General features: G+C 41.0%; 1 protein-coding gene across 13 annotated transcripts in view; it reads right to left on the minus strand.

Moving 5' to 3' along the window:
• Positions 1 to 21,815, minus strand: part of AKAP13 (A-kinase anchoring protein 13) — a 377,174-nt gene that overhangs the window by 35,703 nt on the left and 319,656 nt on the right. For 11 of the 13 annotated variants that reach the window (XM_017860016.1, XM_017860015.1, XM_017860018.1 and 8 more), the window contains 3 exons: positions 18,991 to 19,165; positions 3,013 to 3,080; positions 522 to 588 (listed from right to left, as the gene is read on the minus strand). In XM_017860016.1, coding sequence (XP_017715505.1) covers positions 522 to 588; positions 3,013 to 3,080; positions 18,991 to 19,165 — 310 coding nt within the window. The remainder of the gene's footprint in view (positions 1 to 521; positions 589 to 3,012; positions 3,081 to 18,990; positions 19,166 to 21,815) is intronic. The other 2 variants (XM_017860009.1, XM_017860019.1) reach the window with 1 other exon arrangement.

Genomic DNA, 21,815 nt, shown 5'->3' on the forward strand with positions numbered 1-21,815 from the left:
TTAGGCTGGGCGTGGTGGCACGTGCCTGTAATCCCAGCTACCAGGGAGGTTGAGGCAGGAGAATCGCTTGAACCCAGGAGGCGGAGGTTGCAGTGAGCCAAGATTGTGCCAACGCACTCCAGCCTGAATGACAGAGCAAGATTCCGCCTCAAAAAAAAAAAAAAAAAAAAGATCTCATTTGTTTCGTATGATTGTAAGGCACTGCAAACAAGTCTTTTAATTCCCAACTATTATTAAAGAGGAAATTGAGATGCACAGGGGTCACTTGCTTAAACACACAGGGCAAAGGTGCTGCCTTTAAGCTAATACACAGACTGTTTTAGAAACCTTCCAAGAGGGTTTGATGGTATAATGTTAAGGTATGGGTCAAGGAATCTGCAGGATAAAACAGCAGCCTTCTCTCACCACAAAATAGGTATTCATATCTTGACTATGAATAATAATTGAATATTACAACAGCATTTTCACATTCAGAACCAGAAAGTCAGAAAGGGAATTGAGAGGTGGGCTGAGCTACTTACGCTTGTTTCTCATAATGACCGTGGGTAGTGATGATGTGTCATGTGCCTGAAGGCTCCCTTTGGGCTGCTAAAGAGAAAGAAAGTAAGTCCATTGACAATTCGCCTCTGTCAAGCCCTGAGAAGCTGAGTAGGAAGGGAGCAAGCAGTTCAGCTTCCTTTCCCATTCCGCTTTCCGCACTGCCCTAAGCACCCTGTGTCCCAGCCACAGTCGCCCTCAATTGCCATCCTCTAAACCTGCCGCGTACTCTGATGCTGTCTATCCTGCCTGGAATGCTTTTCTCACCTTCAGAGGCTTGGCATTCTTCCCCTTCAAGACTATTTAAGTGTTGCCTCCTTGGTAAAGCCGTCTACAGCTTCTCTCCTCTCCTCACCCAAGGCAGTGACTGGCACCCCTTTCTCATTTATAGTAACTGTCTGCCTATCTTCCCCAGTAGATTGCTGGTGCCTTAAGGGCAGGATCTTTTGACTTTTGCATTTTATTTTCAGTGACTAGCATTTATAAGGTGCTGAATTATTGGGTAAAATACTAATTTTAGTTAAGACTTTTGCTGTAGCCATGTGACAAAAATACCTCGAGAAATTATAGATTGAAGCAATTAATCTGATAGGTTATTTCCTATTTAAAATGAAATTCCAGGCAGGGTGCGGTGACTCATGCCTGTAATCCCAGCACTTTGGGAGGCCAAAGCGGGTGGATCACCTGAGGTCAGGAGTTCGAGACCAGCCCAGCCAACATGGTGGAACTCTGTCTCAACTAAAAATATAAAAATTAGCTGGGCATGGTGGCAGGCGCCTGTAATCTCAGCTACTTGGGAGGCTGAGGCAGGAGAATTGCTTGAACCTGGGAGGCAGAGGTTGCAGTGAGCCAAGACTGCACCATTGCACTCCAGTCTGGGTGAAAGAGCGAGACTCTGTCTCTAAAATAAAATAAAATAAAATAAAATAAAATAAAATAAAATAAAATTCCCCCTTTTAGGTTATATTCTCTCACATGGGAGATGCTATATCTCTATTATGATCATTCTGTATAAACTAGTACATTCACAACAATTGAGTCTTACCAGAGATCACAAACTCAAATGACTATGGTGCCGGCAGGTAACAAATGACAGAAGCAAGCTGGGGTGGGGTGGGGTGTGGGGAGGCAGTGGCGGCCTGCAACTGGCATATCCTGTCTAAAAGAGGCAGTACCACTCAGCTCCAGCTATCCCTCCCTCCCTGCAGGCTCCACGGATGGAGCAGACTCCTGCCTTCAGCCTGCTTAATGAATTTGGAGCTTATATTCTAGTGGGGGGAAGATACAGACCATAAGAAATCTATGTAATAATAAATAAAGATGGGTAAATACAGACTCTAAGAAGGTGGTAACTACTATGGAAAAAAGGAAAACCTGGGGAGTGCTGGGTACCGGGAAATATCAGGGGGCTGAGGGTTATAAATCTTCCAATTTTTTCAGGAGATCTTAAGAATCCAAACTGATACAAAACATGATTTTGAAAGAGCTGCACTAACTCACATTTTAAAAGTACTACACGAGCCAAACAAAATATATGTCCGCGGGCTGAAGAAGATCTGGGCTGTCCTATTTTTTGCCATTTTGATGCTAGTTTTAGTGCTTCTCAAAGTGAGGTCCTTGGACTATCAGCATCATCTGGGAACTTCCTAGAAATGCAAATTCCTGGACTCTCCTCCAGAATCTGAAACTCTGGGAGTGGGGCTCAGTAAGCTGTCTTTCAATAAGCCCTCGAGTTGATTCTGATGCACATTCCAGATTGAGGTCATAGCACTAGATAACTGTTTGGTGACTGACGAAGCACACAGCTCATTAATCATCTGTGTCGACATAGTTGGAAAGCATTCCTTTGACGAGGAATGAAGAGACACAGGTGACTAGAACACTGAAAGCCTCACAGGCTGCCTAAAAGGTATGGCCCCCAACCCACACTTTTTTTTTAAAGGCCACTGGAAAAGCATGACTACATAGCATACATGTTCAGGGCAGATACCACCATAAAACAGGCACTTTCTATTCTTACATCATGTGATCAGAGCCACCTGTATTATGTACCTGAGGAGAAAAGTGCTACCAGACAGGCTGGGGCTAACCGTAACACCCTCCCCGCCCCCACCAGCAGATCAATGCCCCTGACCTCCACCTGCTGCCCTGATGGTCCTGAAGGAAGAAGACAAGTGTATGAGAAAACCACTTTAATAGCAACATGGAAATATTAAAATCACGAAGAAATGTATATTTAACATGAAGAAGTTCTGAAAGCATTTTCTTTCCTCAAAGTCTAATTCCCCAGTGTTACTCAAGAAGAGGATTGATCGCTTAAGAGAAAAAATATTTTTTAGTTATAATTCGTTCTCAAAGTTGGTACCGAATGATTAAAACAAACAAAATCCACCACAACCTCAACTCTCCCAACTCCTGAGGATCTTGCTGGTTTAAACTCTTATTTTAAGCCTTCTTTTAGCCAGAAAGTCTTACCTTCATTTTGACCTTTGCACAGGAGGCTAGACTTTCTCGGCAGCCTTTGTGGACAAAAGCACTGCAATCTGAAAAGAAAGCAAACCCAAGGTCACATGGACAGAGCAAACAGATTCCAGAATCTGAGTTTCCACTGCTGCCACAAGTGGCCTCTGAATTTCAAAGTGAAGTCACTCACATGTGAGAATGTGACTAACTGAAATTACAGATTGCAGTCCTCTTCTAGGAAGCAGGTCTGTGATGTTATTTGGAGGAGGAAAAATATAAGCAGATGTGATTTCTTTTTTTTTTCCCCCAGTGTTCGTGTCTTTATTTGGAGACTGGGAGACAGATTACAGTTTAATGAGAGGAACGACGACTCAAGTGATCTCATGGGAAGGGTGAGTTTCCTGGCCCTCAGGGAGTGACAGATGTGATTTCTAATTAACAAAAACTAGTAAGTCTGGAACTTTTCAGACAGGAAGCTGAGAGGCTACCAAAACTAAAAGTGAAAGTGTCTGCCATCAATGTGTAAGTCTAAATTACAAATAAATACATAAATAAAGCCCCTAACAGGGGTTACAAAATTTGTATGACTGTAATAAAGCACAGAATATAAAATCTGAAAAGTTTAACTACGCTGGGCTTTTTGCAACCCATTCTCTGAGACCGGAACCACACACGAAAGGTCATCAGAACCCGACATACACCTCTGGGAACTGTGACTTAAGAGAAAATGGAGACTTCTTGAAAGATAAAGCAGAGACCACAATTTGGCAAGGACAACATTGTATCTTAATTCCTTTACTTTTCACTCCCTTGGCCTACAAGGGCCACTGACGTAAAAACCCAGGCCTCTGTGTCTCAGAAGGCTTACCATCAGCTCTCAGCGCTGCTATAAAATCACATAACAGAACCATTCCAGGAAGCCAGAGGTAAAGCAGAAACAAACGAAAAGATCTGTCTGTGGTGACACTCGAAGAGGAGACACTCTCATGGGAAGGGCTCACTCAGGAAATCAACCACAGATACCCTTCACTAGGCAATGCCTCGCAGACTGATTCAGGAAGCGTCACAGGTCCTGTCTACACCAACGTATCAGTTAAGGGCCAACATCTCTTTAGCCCAGACGTATGGATCTGGGGGTGACTGGAGTGGTGATGGGGAGGGGAGGTAACCAGAGACTGCTAGAATCCCAGACCTCAAAGGCCTTTTCCATTCCTTTTGTAACACTTCCTTTAACAAACACTTGGTTCACAGGTCTCCTCCTTAATACCACCGGCACAGTGTACTGAGATTCTCTTGGGTTTTTCTCTATACCCTTTCTGGGGCAGGGACCATTCACCCACTGCTGAATCTTCAATTAAGCCTCTCTAGCATAGTGCCTGGCTCATGCATCCTATTCAAATGCCCCTCTGTAGGCTCTACTATGCCTATTTAAACTAAAATTAGATGAATGCCCTATTACAGCCTTGATTACAGTATGTCAAATATCAATTTAGTAACACAAAAGGACAAACAACCGTCAAACTAAATTTGACGTAGGTCCTGGCTTTGCTTATTAGTTAGTATGATCCTAGCACAAGTCCCTTCTGGACAGGCCCCCGTTTCCTCATCTATAAAATTAAAAAGGAGGAATCACATTTTCTCCCAGGTTCCCTCTGCTGTGATTCTATTAGATGGGTAAGTGAGTTTCAGGCTGCTGGACCCACAGCAAGAAGCATAACAAAGTGGCCGAGGCAAACGACTTTATTTATTTTCTAGTAAGCCAAAATGTGTTTCTGCCCATCATCACAAGCACTATTCTTACTCAGGGTGTATGGTGCACCTCCCCTCCTCTGCCACAGAGATGCCTGGGACTTGCAGCTGGCATGCTCCTTTCTGGTTTCTTCTCCTCCCATTAGTTGATCCATCATCTCCTTCTCATGCACAGACTTGAAAGCCCACCCCACCCAAACCCTTTCTCTTCACAAATCCCAGCTCAGCTAAAGTCTTTCAAATACATCATCTTTAAGTCCATTTCTCTTTCCCTTCTACACAAAAAGTATGCAAAGACTATAAGCAGGCAAAGTCAATGATCAGTAGATCTATGTCTTTCAGCATGCTGAATCCTCAATATATAATACTGAAGAGAATAAAGCAAATCGCAAAATGATAGGTATTGTATGGTAGCATTTATGTAAGCTAAAAACAAAAACAAATTATATGTTGTTTATGTATGAGAATAAATTATAAAACACAGACTACAAATGCACTGAATTCATGACAGTGCTTGTCCTTGGGGAGGAAGGAAGATGCATGGGGCAGGGAAACAAAGGGGAATCCGAACTTAATCATAATGGTTTCTTAAAAAGTGAAACAATCTGAAGCAGTATGACAGAATATTACTATGTGTTCATTTTGAATCATGGACACATATGTGTTAAATTACCTATGTATAATACTTTGTATTAACATTTTCAAAATTAAAAAAATTTTAATTTTAAAAAAATCATCACACTCTGTCTTTCAAAGTTCCTTGGATTTGCTTATAAGCATTTCCATATTCTTTTGAATAATCCATTTATCACATCTTGTGATAACTTAAAATAAGATTTTATTGTCTTATAATCCAGTTATAAAAGCACATTTTTTTCTTTTGTTTTATTGAACATCTAGAATATTTTAGGCACCTAAAGGCAACACAGGAGGTGGCAGATTTGCTAGAGAACCAGCTACTAACTCTGATCTGCAAAAGTGACCAAGAACACTATGGGCAAAATTTGTTTCCAAGTTCCGTTCTTTCTGTTCCTTTCTTCCCAACCAGTTCCAACACCCTACAGAGATTTAAACAATGATGATTTTTAAGGGAGTGGCACTATCACTTTTAAAAAGGCTTCAGCAATATTCGAACTCTCAGGCTAGTGTCTGAGTGTCTGAGATGAATCATAAAAGCAGAAAAAAAAATCATTTAAAATGTACTTCCAGTAAAGAACTTTTCATATAAATTCACTTTTAATTAATTGAAACATGTCCCCAAACCCGCAACCCAGTTGGAATTTTAACAGGCTCTATATTATGGTCATGAGTCTTGTCTTAGTGATAGTTTGCATGGACATCTCCTTAAGATGCTGAAGTACCTACTTGAAAAACACTCAACTTGTTTCCAAGTTGTCCTGGACTCAATTAACAGTGACAGTTTTAGTGCTGTGCGTGGGTGATTTAGAAACTTCACCCCACTGACATCAGCCAAAGTCATGAGATTAAAATCTTACTCTCTGTTTGGGAAAACAGAAAATTACCAAGAACACAAGAATTGAAGGCAAATCTAATACATTTTTAAGCTCTCTGCCACAAACCATACCATGCTGTTATGAAGATCAGAGAAGAATTATCTGGCCTTTTATTTATTTATTTGATAGATTTCCTAATAGCAGCAGGCAATATGCTTTTATATTTTAAAATTCTTCAAAAAGGTCTCGGCACAGTGGTTTATGGGAACAGAGCTAACCCCTAATTGGATTCCTCTGAACTTAAAACAAACAGCCCAGCTTTCAACTTCTTTCTTTGCTACAAGGAGGCATCAAACCAAAGAAAATGAAGTTAAATCCACATGACTAGAAACTATCATCTATCTATTGCTGTATCTTTTTTTTAGCCCATGCCACCAACCACCAAAGATCTTTGGAGAATGGTTATATACTATATGTTTTTTATCTTTGGGAAGAAAAATAAAACAAATCATTAGCGAGGCTAACTTAAGAAAATCAACTTTATACAATGATAAGAGGAGTGGCTATGCAAACTGAAATGAAATGACAGAATATCAAAGGACTGCCTACATAGAAATGAGTCACCTTTGTGAGCTAAGTCATATGTAGCCAGGGCTCTGACAAAAGAGGTCTTCTAGTACTTTAGTCCACTGACCATCATTTGGGAATAGGCTGAAGACTTCTGACTGTTCTGCCTACAGATGTGAGCAGCAAAATCTAACTGGGAAAAATGACCTGATCCTTCTCCAAGACACGAGTTGAAGACTTACCTTTAAGGACAGAAATGTACAACTTTCTCCTATCATTTCAACTCTAATCAAGAAAATGAAAATAAAACAAAAAAGTTATATATGAGCAAATTTAGAAATGCATTCTACAAAATTCTTTCTGCAACTTCTTGTTTAAAATCTTTAACAAGGGCAACACGCCAAAACCCCACCTCTACAAAAAACACAAAAATTAACCAGGTATGGTGATGCATGCCTACAGCACCAGCTACTTATGAGGCTGAGGCAGGAGGATCACTAGAGCCTGGGACGTCAAGGCTGCAGTGAGCCATGATCACTCTGCTCCACTCCAGCCTGGGCAACAGAGTGAGACCCTGTCTCTCAAAAAAAAATTATTAAATATATATATATTTTATTTTTTTGAGATGGAGTCTTGCTTTGTCACCCAAGCTGCACTCCAGCCTGGGCAACAGAGTGAGACCCTGTCTCTCAAAAAAAAATTATTAAATATATATATATTTTATTTTTTTAAGATGGAGTCTTGCTTTGTCACCCAAGCTGCACTCCAGCCTGGGCAACAGAGTGAGACCCTGTCTCTCAAAAAAAAATTATTAAATATATATATATTTTATTTTTTTGAGATGGAGTCTTGCTTTGTCACCCAAGCTGCACTCCAGCCTGGGCAACAGAGTGAGACCCTGTCTCTCAAAAAAAAATTATTAAATATATATATATTTTATTTTTTTGAGATGGAGTCTTGCTTTGTCACCCAAGCTGGAGTGCAGTGGTATGATTTGGCTCACTGCAACCTCCGTCTCCTGGGTTCAAGCGATTCTGCTGTCTCAGCCTCTTGAGTAGCTGGGATTACGGGTCCATGCCACTACGCCTGACTAATTTTTTGTATTTTTAGTAGAGATGGTATTTCGCCATGTTGGCCAGGTTGGTCTCAAACTCCTAACCTCAGGTGATTCACTCAGCCTTCCAAAGTGCTGGGATGACAGGTGTGAGCCACCGCACCTGGCCAATAAATAAAATCTTTGGGGGATTTGAGACATCGCCCTATCTGGACTAAGAGTGCTTATATGCCAAAGGCATGTGAGATGTTCTTGTAGCTGGTGTAATAACCACAGTGCTGATGTACAGAACAAGAGGAAAGCCACAAAAAAGAGCCAAATCATCTCAGCTGAAGTAGCCCCAACAGCAGTTTTCGTAAGAACACTGGTAAACAAAAATGAAACAAAATGAAAGTGTTCTGCTTAAAAAAGAATTGCCTTTATTGCTTAGGGTCTTTTTTTTTTTACCATCCTTTTCCCTAAGTAATAAATTTCCTTCCTTTAATCAATATGTATTTTACTCTCTCACATAAGCAATGAACTATATAAATGCCAGAAAACTGTCTGTCCAGAGAGCAACTTTTCCTGAAGAAATCAGAAGCAAAATCTAACCATCACACACATTCTAAATTCTTGTGTTTCCTACTTAGATTGCAGCTGGTTTACTTGTTTATTTTTACGTAAAACAAACAACCTACCACAAAAGTACTGAAATGCTGCTAGCACAATAGAAAATAAATCAGCAATAATCTCAGTATCATTTTACATCTGTTTAAAGCAAGCAAAACAGAACCACTGGCAAGACCCCAAAACCCGAACATAACAAATTCCTTATTCTGAAGGACTCCACTAAGTCACTAAGATTTTCAAAGAACAAATTATTTGTGGCAGCTGGAAAGAACAGCTGATTACTCAAGGACAGCTTTACGTAACAAAGAAATAAGAGTTGAAAAGACATTCCTCTATTAACTCTGTGAAAGTCACCTAATCCTAAAACAAGAGTAGTTTTGGCTGAGATAAAAAAAAGTCCCAGTTTCTTGTATAAATCATCATAATATATCATCATGACGGATTATATGGCTGATCTTTCTAATCACAAGTTAAAGGTGACTAGGCAGTGCTGAGGGTATGAAGCTCTATCCAGGCATCAGCCAAACATGGTTACGCTTAACCACAATGGGAAGCCACTGTCTCCCAAGAGCACAAAGGTTTCCCAGGAGGTAAATGACTAACTGCATGGACGCTACATTTCCTACAACTCCTGGGAAGATCTTGGATATGAGAGGCAATGGAGGGAAGTGACAAAAGATTCTGGGGCCCCAAATTACTCATATTTTCTACTTCCTGCCAAGACAACACATGGGACTTCATACATACAAATATTCAGGTTCTTCAGGAAGCTGAAGATAATCAGCCCATTACTTCGGTTCATTTGAGAAGATGATTATATACTATTTTGGTGCTTTCAATCCTTTTTGCTCCTTTTTTTTTTTTGAGTCAGAGTCTCACTCTGCTGCCCAGGCTGACGTGAAGTGCAATGGCGCAATCTTTCGCTCACTGTAACCTCTGCCTCCTGGGTTCGAGCACTTCTCCTGCCTCAACCTCCTGAGTAGCTGGGATTACAAGCGCCCACCACCACACCCAGCTAATTTTTTGTATTTTCAGTAGAGACAGGGTTTTACCATGTTTGCCAGGCTGGTCTCGAATGCCTGATCTCGTGCTCTGCCCACCTTGGCCTCTCAAAGTGCTGGGATTACAGGCGTGAGCCATCGCGCCCGGCCTACCCCCTTCTTTTTATAAGACGCAGGCTGCAGACTGTCTTACACAAACCTTAATGCTATCACTAGATGTTGAGACTATTTCAGCAGTACTTCTGGAGTAAGGTGGTATGCAAATTAAAGAATGTATTTTTGAAACTTAGGTGTATATTATTAGAGTAACAATCAAGCCCAACTTTAACTATTCCTTTTTGCTGTCTGATTATTTTCAGTTTAAACCTCAAATATAGCCAGGCGCAGTAGCTCACACCTCACCAAACTTTGACAGTTTGAGGAGGGTGGATCACCTGAGGTCAGGAGTGCAAGACCAGTCTGGCCAATATGGTGAAACCCCATCTCTAATAAAAATACAAAAAAAATAGCCATGAGTGGTGGCATGTTCCTGTGGTCCCAGCTACTCGGGAGACCGAGGCAGAAGAATGGCTTGAACCTGGGAGGAGGAGGTTGCAGTGAGCTGAGACTGCGCCACTGCACTCCAGCCTAGGTGACAGAGACAGACTCCATCTCAAACAAACAAAAAACAAAAAACATCCCTCAAATATGTTACATCTTTTTCCTGGTTTTTGCTGAGCAGGCAGAACTAAGATAATCTCTGATGTTCGATTAGATCAAGCTATTACCAAAAATCAAAGAACTAGCAAAGGTTATTATGACCCCTATCCCCACTGACAGACTTCCCAAACAGACAAGACTTTAGTGATAACACACTGGACTTCATGAAATAATGTGCTTCCAGAAAAAGCAAATTCCTTGGGTGACTTCATACTAAAATTTATAGGTTCAACCAAAAAAGTCCCATTCCACTTATAAGTGTTTATCATATCAGCACAGAACCGGTAGCCAATCCACTATTTCACTGGTTTTCCAAAACACTAGAAAAGCTCTTTAAAAAGTCTTATATGAAATAAAATATTAATATACTGTGTTCAAATGTGTAAAAGAGTACAGATTTATTTTCTGAGTTGCAATTTTAATATTTACTTTTCAAGTTAATGAGAACAATGAAGTTGCTGTGATGAACTAAAAAATGTGAAATCAGAGGTACATGACATTTGCAATTCACTTATCTACCATAACCTCTAATTTATTTCTATATTTAATTTCGAGTACATGATACAGAGAACATCTTAATGTTCTTCATGTAGATAAATAACCAAAATTAGCAGCTTTTTTTTAATGGCTTGCCTTGCAATCACAGTATAATCTTCAATTAATTAGAGATGGAAGGAAAAATACAAATGAGTAGGTAGGCTGATAGCTAAAGCTAATATATTGATGTTAAAATCTGGGAATTATACCTTTAAGAATGTATGTTTTTATGTAGTTTTAAATATATATATATATATATAAATTCAGAAATCTGTGGAACTTCCAAACACATGACATCCTGAAAGCTACTGCCCTATCCATTAAACTATTTAATCACTATACAGAAGTGTGGCTGAGAATCTCAGAGTCTCAAACCTTTCATACAGTTTTCCCCAATCAATACCAAACCCTACACAAGTGATTCTTCATGGGTAGCTCTGGCATCACTGGGCAATGGAAGTCTACAAGAGGTAACCCAGATCTTACTCTCCAGAGATGGTTCTAGCACATATGACAATGATACCATAAGGAGTCCAATAATTTGTGGTGTCCTAGCTATGTGTGCTTCATCATCCAGGGAGTCCAGTAAAAGATAATTTCTATTATGTTTAACAAGAAGATGTATCAAGAAAGCAAAAATGGGCTTAGGATGCCTGTGCATTCTCCTACATTAACTGAATATTTTTGCCATCTCATAAATGTATTATATGCCAGTTACAGGTTTAATTCTGAGTGATAGTCTAATGTAGACAAAGACTTAATACAGCCAAAGAGGGCAAATTTCAACTATTTGTAACCTAGAAATAACGTATACACACAAGTCAATGGCAATACAAGGCTAAATATACACTGGCATATATTAGACAACTTATTTTAACCTGAACTTAAAATTGCAAAATTATCTGGAGCTAGTCATGGAAAGGTACAGCCACTCATTATAACCATAAACCAACAATTCTTAAATCTATTGTCCTCTATAGCACAAGATTCTTCGGGTCTTCAAAAAGATTGTCTATAACTTTCAACCTTAAATCTCCTGATGTTTCACATCACAATCCAGAACTGAGAGTTGGTAGATCAACTATCCTATTTCTGATTCAAGCAGGTGCTATCAATAACAGTGGTAGAACAACTCTCCTTAAGGCTTATAAGCTTACTCTGTTCTGGTAGTAATTCTGCTTTGTCCATTAAATTCTCGAATCAAACACCAACCTATTTTGTGCTTCCGTCAGAGATCAGCTGATAAATAACTAGAAAAACCTTTGAAACTATCAGTGGTCCAATATCTACATTTTATTTTTAGACATACAAATAATATGTAAGTAAATTCTTTAAAAATTCAAACAATAGGCCGGGCGCGGTGGCTCAAGCCTGTAATCCCAGCACTTTGGGAGGCCGAGACGGGTGGGGATCACGAGGTCAGGAGATCGGCACCATCCTGGCTAAACATGTGAACCCCGTCCTCTACTAAAAAAATACAAAAAAAACTAGCCGGGCGGGGTGGCGGGCTGGCCTGTAGTCCCAGACTACTCGGGAGGCTGAGGCAGCGAGAATGGCGTAAACCCGGGAGGCGGAGCTTGCAGTGACCGAGAATCCGGCCACCGCACTCCAGCCTGGGCACAGAGGCGAACTCCGTCTCAAAAAAAAAAAAAAAAAAAATTCAAACAATATAAAAGAATAAAATAAAGAGTCCTCTTCAACTCCTTTTCTCCTTATTTCTCTTTTTTTTCAGATTTATAACAGTTTGGTGTATAGCCTTTGAGATATTTTTGTACATTTTTTTTTTTTTAATAGATAGAGTTTCACTTTTGTTGCCCAGGCTGGAGTGCAGTGATGCGATCTCGGCTCACTGCAACCTCTGCCTCCCGGGTTCAAGCGATTCTCCTGCCTCAGCCTCCTGAGTAGCTGGGATTACAGACGTGCACCACAATGCCCGGCTAATTTTTTGTTTTTTATTAGAGTTGGGGTTTCACCATGTTTCCCAGCCTGGTCTCGAACTCCTGACCCTCAGGTGTTCCACCTGCCTTGGCCTCCCAAAGTGTAGGGATTATAGGTGTGAGCCACCGCACCTGGCCTATTTTTGTAAATTTATATAAACTACTGTTTTCCATAAACTGGGATCATGCTGTATATACTGTTGTATTTACTGACTTTTCAACTCATCAAAATGTCTTGGAGAGCTCTGTCTGTACCTGCAGATATCTCCCAGGGCTTGGCACACTATGGTCCTTGGGCTGAATTAGGCCCACTGCCTATTTTTGTAAATTTTTTTTTTGAGACAAGGTCTCGATCTGTTGCCCAGGCTGGAGTGCAGCAGCTCAATCTTGGCTCACTGCAACCTCTGCCTCCTGGGTTCGAGTGATTCTCCCAACTCAGCCTCCCAAGTAGCTGGGATTACAGGCGTGCACCACCATGCCTGGCTAATTTTTGTATTTTTAGTAGAGATGGGTTTTCACCATGTTGGCCAGGCTGGTCTCAAACTCCTGACCTCAAGTGATCTAACCACCTAGGCCTCCCAAAGTGCTGGGATTACAGGCATAAGCCACCGTGCCAGGCCTGTAAATAAATTTTTTATTGGAACACAGTCACATCCATTGTCTATGGTTGCTTTTGTGCTACAAGGACAGGGTCCAGTAGTCATGACAAAGACCTGATGGGCTGCAAAGCCTAACATACCGTTGGTTCCTTTGCAGAAAAAGTTTGGCAACCTCTGATCTGTCCTATGTTCTCTCTTTTCATTTATTTTTTGAGACGGAGTCTTGCTCTGTCTCCCAGCTGGAGTATAGTGGCTAGATCTTGGCTCACTGCAACCTCTGCCTCCCAAGTTCAAGCAATTCTCCTGCCTCAGCCTCCCGAGTAGCTGGGACTACAGGCACCACCACCATGCCCGGCTAATTTTTGTATTTTCAGTAGAGATGGGGTTTCAACATGTTGGCCAGCTGGTTTCCAACTCCTGACCTCAAGTGATCTGCCTGCCTCGGCTTCCCAAAGTGCTGGGATTACAGGCGTGAGGCACCACGCCTGGCCCCTATATTCTCTATTTAGTATCAGCCTATCCATCTATATGCTACACAAAATATACTATATTTTATTGATGAATATTTAAATTGCTTTCAATTTTTCCAGAATATAAACAATGTTACAATAAATAAGTACCAAGGATCATACTCTAGAATTCCTTTTTTTTTTTTAAGCCACTGTGGGTGCCTGGCTTATACTGATATTCAATAAATATTTGTTGACAAACATGAACTTTGTTGACTGACTTCATGTAAGTTCAAGGACTTAAGGGTATAATTATTGATAATTAAATGTAAAAAATAAATCCAGTGTGAAGTCATTAAGATTTTCTAGACTGAAGCTCTCCCCTTACTAATGCAGACAACAGAGTAGAAGCCATTTTCTTCCTTTATAAACAATTATAAATCAGGACAATATGCTGAAATATTTGAAAAAAATCCATGAATACCTTTCAGTGACTATTTCCATGCTTGAAGTTTTACTCAGCTGTTTTTAAATCTACCCATTAGTTGTTACATCTTTTTTTTCCATTATAGATTCCATTTGTTTCATCCTTTTAGTATTAATCGGTTTTTTTGTTGTTGTTGTTGTTGTTTTTGTTTTTTTTTTTTTTTAGACAGAGTCTCGCTCTGTCGCCCAGACTGGTATGCAGTGGTACGATCTCAGCTCACTGCAACCTCCGCCTCCTGGGTTCAAGAGATTCTCCTGCCTCGGCCTCCTGAGTAGCTGGGATTACAGGCGCACATCACTATGCCTGGCTAATTTTTGTATTTTTAGTAGAGACAGGGTTTCACCATGTTGGTCAGGCTGGTCTTGAACTCCTGACCTTGTGATCTGCCCGCCTCAGCCTCCCAAAGTGCTGGGATTACAGGCGTGAGCCACCACACCTGGCCCCTTTTAGTGATTTTCAACATCTCTTGCTTGTATATCTCCTAATTCTTCCTCACGGTGGTTTACTTCCTTATGTGGCATCTATGTATCTTTTATCGTGAGCTCAGCTTCACAGGATTTTTCCCTCTTGTGGTAGTCTTGGGTATACTGTTTTGTCAACCTAACCCAATGGAGCAGTTCTACATCTGCTACAAGCTGGGTCCCTCAAGGATCTGTCATTCCTAAACTGGAATTTCATGAAACCTCTTGTGAAAGTTTCTTAGCCTGAAGTTCCAGCACATACAGACAGTGTAAACTTGGACTCCAGATTCATCAATTCTCACTCAGGGTCCTGAGGAGACTGCAAGGTTCCTTTCTGCTTCTGAAGGCCAGCAGGTAGAATTTTTCAAAGCCCTTCATCATGGATGTTAGTCTTAAAACAGCGTTTCTTATACAGGGGCCTCAGTTCCGGCTCCCACTACATACCCTGAGGTCATATATCTTGACCCCCAAATGAGGGGTCATGCTCTTTACTGCTCTGAGTTCCCTCAGGGATTTTCTATTTGGCAGGTTCAGCTATGTATTAATATTTTAAATATATATTTTATCTAGCATTTTATATTTTATAGCAGAAGGCAGGTATCTAGTCTGCTTTACTGATGAAGTTCCCTGAATATTAGTTTCATACTGCCAATCAAGAAATATAGCCTCTTCCCGTTTTTCTGAGATCAGTGCTCCCCAAAAGAAGAACTGGCACATTGCAAGGAGTGATGAAAAAAACAATCCCTCGGAACACAGGAGGAAGATTTTACAGCTCTTATTTAAGTTGACTTCTTAAGGTAGAAGAAATATTGAGTTAACGTCTAACTGATAGGTAGGTGCCTCGCTCAGTCATAGGCAGCCTCACTTTATATGTGACACTAGAGGTTTCTCAAGGGAGTGGGGTGTTCTCCACTCAGCAGGTGGGCTAGGCATGCATAATCCACATTTGTTTACTTTCAGTATACTGTGATTAATGGAAACGTACAGGTGCCCAATAAAGTGGGCTTATGGATTATATTACCTGGTTTCAACTAAAATCAAATGAAAATGAAGAGAGTTACACAAATTCCTTCAAAGAAGTCATGAATCAAAGACAACAGTAATCATACTAATAACTAACCAGAAAACAAGAAAATGGCAATTCTGAGACATCTCTTCTTTTTAGAATGAGCTCTTTGAAAGTATGGCATAGTAGGACTTGTATGTATTTTTTTATGTTGTGTATGTATCCTATGTAAGTATGCTAAAAATGTTTTAATAATAGGTGAACATGCTAGAAAGTGCTTGGTGACTACTGCTCTAGGCAACCAGGTTATTCCAGTACTAAGAGGCTGTGTCCAGTGGCTAAAAAACTAAACTACAGACCTTCAACTGGTGTCCCAGAAAAGAGTCCTATTAGAACCTGGGTTCCAAAATAAACACTGGAGGAATACTGAATAGTGATAGTCTCTTGTTTCCTAGAGGTTACATGAAATTACTACTATGTGGTAGTGGCTCTCAATGGTCTGGTAAGTCACAAACGAAGGATGATATTAATGTGTGTGATCTGCCCACAGGGATGCATAAGGATTTGGGTGAGAGCTCTCATGGCTTTTTGTTACTTTTGAAAAAACAGGACAGTAAAACAAATAGTGTTGCTGACTACTTTGGGGCTATAACATCCATAAAAATCATTTTACATGAATGTGTGTCATAAAGTCAATCATTTCAAAAAGTCACAGGAACTGTAGCACAGATTAGACAGGCTGTGGGCTGTGTGCTAGCTGGAACTCCACTCCTCTTCCATGCAAGAAAGTGAGTGGAAATCATCATAGAAGTATGTTCCAATCTGTCCAAATACACATTTTTTTTTTTTTTTTTTTTTTGAGATGGAGTCCCACTCTGTTGCCCAGGCTGGAGTGCAGTGGCATGATCTCGGCTCATTGCAACCTCCCCCTTCCAGGTTCAAGAGATTCTCCTGCCTCAGCCTCCCAAGTAGTTGAGGTTACAGGCATGTGTCACCACGCCCAGCTAATTTTGTATTTTTTTTTTCTTTTTTTTTTTGAGACGGAGTCTTGCTCTGTCGCCCAGGCTGGAGTGAAGTGGCCAGATCTCGGCTCACTGCAAGCTCCGCCTCCCGGGTTTACGCCATTCTCCTGCCTCAGCCTCCCGAGTAGCTGGGACTACAGGCGCCCGCCACCTCGCCCGGCTAGTTTTTTTGCATTTTTTTTTAGTAGAGACGGGGTTTCACCGTGTTAGCCAGGATGGTCTCGATCTCCTGACCTCGTGATCCGCCCGTCTCGGCCTCCCAAAGTGCTGGGATTACAGGCTTGAGCCACCGCGCCCGGCCTAATTTTGTATTTTTAATAGAGACGGGGTTTTGCCATGTTGGCCAGGCTGGTTTCGAATTCCTGACCTCAGGTGATCCGCTCGCCTCGGCTTCCCAAAGTGCTATGATTACAGTGTGAGCCACCACGCCTCGCCCAAACATACTTTTAAACATTTCAAATTTCTACCAGGCACAGTGGTGCATGCCTAAATACCAGCTACTCAGGAGGCTGGCTAAGCCAGGAAGATCACTTGATGTCAGGAGGTCAAGACTAGCCTGGGCAACTTAACGAGTAAGTTAACTATTTTTAGTAAGAAATTACTTGGGATATCCAACATAAATGACTGAAAACAAGATTTCAGGACATCATGGTCTGAGAGTTGCTTCTTGACATCTGAATTCGTTACTATTTTGTCTGAATTGGTTATAGGTATAGTATCAGGTTAATTGCCTCAGTCTTCTGGGTGACTGGGCTGGGCCTGGGCTGGCTGGAACTCACCTCTGACCACAAGTAGCCTCCTTGATTTACCCTGGTATGCTCTACAAATACTACTTTTGATCTGTACACTGACAAAATTTGAAATGCAATGCCTTAGAGCAAAAATGTGCAAATTATGGTCTGTGGGCTAAATGTGGCTTGAAGCCTATTTTTGTATAGCCCATGAGCTAAGAATAATTTTTACATTGTAAATAGTTTTTAAAAATAAAAAAATTGGCCGGGTGCGGTGGCTCACACCTGCAATCCCAGCACTTCGGGAGGCAGAGATGAGCAGATCACGAGGTCAGGAGATCGAGACCATCCTGGCTAACATGGTGAAACCCTGTCTCTACTAAAAATACAAAAAAATTAGCTGGGTGCAGTGATGGGCACCTGTAGTCCCAGCTACTCGGGAGGCTGAGGCAGGAGAATCGCGTGAACCTGGGAAGCGGAGCTTGCAGCGAGCCGAGATTGCAACACTGCACTCCAGCCTGGGCGACAGAGTGAAACTCCATCTCAAAAAAAAAAAGAAAAAAATCAAATTATTACATAACAAAAATTTTATGAAATTCAAATTTCAGTATCTGTAAGTGAAGTTTTATTGGAATCACACTCATTGGTTTATGTATTGTCTATGGCTGCTTTTGCGCTGCAACTGCAGAGTTCAAGAATTGTGACAGAGACCATGTGGCTCACGACACCTAAGATACTTTTTATCTCGTTTTGTACAGAAAAAGTTAAGCAACTCCTGAGAGTGTCTTATCAAAACCAGGAACAATGCTCAGTTAGCAGACCTGGCTTTCAGCAGATCAGCATAGAATGTCTCTGTGCATGGAGGTGCTCTCCCTTGGCAGTCACTATGGCTTAATGTTGGTAATGGTTGAAACATACACCAAAGTAATAGAATAAAAATGAGCACATATGATCTAACAAAAGACCACTGAGTAGCTTTAGGGTTTGGGGCTATGGGTAATTTTGATGCTGACACTGACTTTTAAAATGTGGAGTGGTTTAGAGATCATAGAACAGAGTGCAGATGCTCCTCATCCTTTCAATGAGGCTACATCCACATAAACCCGTGGTAAGTTGAAAATACTCTAAGTCAAAAATGCATTTAAATACACCTAACTTTCTGGACATCATAGCTTAGCCTGGCCTATCTTAAACATGTCCAAAACACTTAAGACTATAGTTGGCCAAAATTATCTAGCACAAAGCCAGTTTTATGATAAAGTGTTGACTAGCTCATGTAATTTACTGACTATTGCACTAAATGTGAAAAACAAAATGAGTGTACGGGTAGACAGTTTATACTGAATGTGTATTGCTTTTGAACCATTGTCAAGTTAAAAAACTAAGTTGAACCATCTTAACTTGACTGTGTATTTGAAATTGGGGTTGTCTGGAAAAAAAAAAACATAAGCTGTATGTTATATATCTAGAATGTCTTTCTTTTATCATGTCTAAAGAAAGATATAAAAAGGGTTACTTCTCCACATAAATGAGGAACAGATAAGGAGTGGGGTGGACAGGAAACTAGAAATGAGCTTTCCTGAGCCAAGAGAGTTCCATCTTATGAGAGGAAGAAGCACGTCTCTTACTTGCACAAGTATAGGCATCTTTGTTGGTGAAGGGCTTCATACACTGGCTACAGCTGATAGGACCCACAACAGGAATGGAACTGAAAGTGTGCCCGTTGAGAGTCTTCTTATCTTTCTCCTTGTCTTTAGAATCCTTCTCCTTCTCCTTAATCTTATCTTTTTCTTTTTCCTTTTCCTGCCGAAGAAAAGAAAAGAATCCACAGTCAATTAAACACTGGAGGGCCTTCTCCTTACCTGGGCACCCAGATGGCATGTGGTCAACAGTGGCTGGTGACTATTTTGGATAAGAGTGAGAAAGTTCTGGGCAAAGTGTGTGTGTGTGTGTGTGCTTTTTTTTTTTTAATTAAGGTGTTGGCATGCAAGCTACATTAGAAAATTCACATGAAAACTGGGCAGGCTGAACAGTTCTGAAAGTGGCTTATCCATTGGTTACTTCTACCGATAGACACAATGCCCAAGGACTAGCACTGCAAGGAGGGGTTCTGATGCCTCAGCACAGTCCTTCCTCAGCAAGCTACAGCACAGTCCACACAGGAAGAGAGGTCAGCTTTAGGCAGAAGGCAGAAGAAAGGGTGGTAGCAATTCTGGGATTGGCCTGAGGGAGAGAAAGATGCCTGGGTGGCATGAAAAATTGCCGAGGCTCCTCTCTAACTTTCTCACATCAATCGCATATCACTAAGTGAGGGAGTACCTATGAAGTTTCCTCCTTTACTTTAGTTAGAAACATAAATATGCCCCACATATACATTTTCAGTTTCTGCTAATTAGAATTTTAAGGTTTATAAATATTAACTTTGGCCTAATTTTCAAACTGGCAAGAAGAGACTGATAAGAGGGGGAGACTGGAAAACCACACAGTGGTTAAGAATACGGATAATGGTATCAGACCTTGGTTCAGATTCAGGGTACTACTACTACTACTACCATGACCACCAACACCAACACCACCACTACCACTACTACTACTACTACTTGGTAATGGTGTGACCCTGGGTAAATTATTTCTCTGAGCCTCAGTTTTCTCATTTGTCAAATGGGAATAATCACAAAAGTACCCATCTCATACGTTTTTTAAAACATATGAGAATTAGGTGAGATAATACATTTCTAAAGCATTTTGCACAGTGCCTGGCACAAACTGAATACACAGTAACACTTAGCAATATTATTAATTACTCATAATTTACTGGAAATGAGTTTCATTAGCTCATTATTCTCCTAAGCCAACATAGAAAGGTATTGCTTGCAGTAATGGAACGGAAGTTTTGATGTGAGCAGGGAAGATAGAAGAAATTGGGGAGTGGCTAAAGGATAACGGTGCAGGGCACGGAGGATAGGAGAATGCACAGATGACAGGAAGGAGCCTTGTTAATAATTTTTCTCAAAAGCCACCTTTGTCATTCCTCAAGCTAGTTACCAACAGGGTCACTTCCTTTAAGAAAACAGAGTACTAGGGAAAGGAAGTCCCAAGGCTTAGTAGTTCACTCCCCTACCCTGAGTACCTAGAGGTGCAGGAAGGCAGGAAAAGCAGGCATGTCCCTAGGTTGGAAAGATAACCTTCCTAAGCCGTGCTCTCTGACCTCTTTTGTGAAGTTCCTTTCTTTCCTGTGGTCTTCCCTCACTTGTCAGAGTGGCAACAGAAACTGATACTCATCTTGTGCTTCCTGTGTGCCCAGTCACTGCCCAGGTGCTTCTACTTACTGAGCAAGCCATAACCAGGCCAGGTACAAAGCGCAGGGGACACCAGCAAAGGAGAGATCAGACTGGGTGACCAGTGGGGGCACGGGCTGGGAGTCAGGAGCTCTAAGTGCCAGAATACCTTGGCCATGTCACCTCAAGAATAATGCAGGAATGTCAGAAATGTTCTAGAGACAGACTGAAAGCAGAGGACTCATATGACATCAAGCCTCAATCGAAGAGAGGTTGTTATCAAAGCTTATACAGTCATGAAGAGGAATGGAAAGGAATTCAAACCTTGAAAACCTGCAGAACGACTGATGAATACTGGGTCCTTAATTACATATCTAAAGCAGTCAGGGACATTTCAGGTGGACACCATCCTTAGGAGGCCAGGACCATGGGGACATAACCATGCTCTTCCTAAAAGGTCCTTTAAGCACTGTTTGGCAGAGTACCTGGCTGGCTAATTAGTATCAATGAAATAATTTCCTTTCAAACCAATTGGACTACAAAGAACTACCATTCACAAGGTAGGAGGTTTTACCTATTGCCAGTACTATTGTTATGTCTTTAAAAAAATTCCAGGAAAATGGGTGTCCCAAGTCAGTGATCATGACAATTACTAAATGCCTTACATTTTGAATCACTGTCTTCTACATACATCATTTCATGTGACTCAATGACTCTGAAGTGGGCAGGGTGAGCGTTATGCTTCCCATTTTCCAATGTAGAGGATAAAGATAATAAATAACCGCTAAAAATCTGAACAGTTACTATGTGCTAAGCACCGTAATAGGCAATTTACATGTATTTTCTCACAGCAACCCAATGAATTAAGTACTAGGTACTATCTCCATTTTACATCTGAAGAGACTGAAGCTTAGAGATATTTAATAACGCATTTGAGGCCACACGCCAGTAACTGCTCAAGCTGAAATTAAGATTCAGATCGGGCTGACTGTAAAGCTCAGCTCTCATACAGTGCACTATGCTGCCAGGGACTGAAGAGGTTGGTTGACTTGCAAAAGATCACACAACAGATGATCAGCACAGTCAAAATGGGAACACAAGTCTTCTGACTTTCTGTTCAGAACCCATCCACTGTAATGAAATGGTAAATAATTGCTACATCTATGATTCATGTG

This window comes from Rhinopithecus bieti, unplaced genomic scaffold (assembly GCF_001698545.2).
Source record: "Rhinopithecus bieti isolate Rb0 unplaced genomic scaffold, ASM169854v2 scaffold_52883, whole genome shotgun sequence".
NCBI classification, from domain to species: domain Eukaryota; kingdom Metazoa; phylum Chordata; class Mammalia; order Primates; family Cercopithecidae; genus Rhinopithecus; species Rhinopithecus bieti.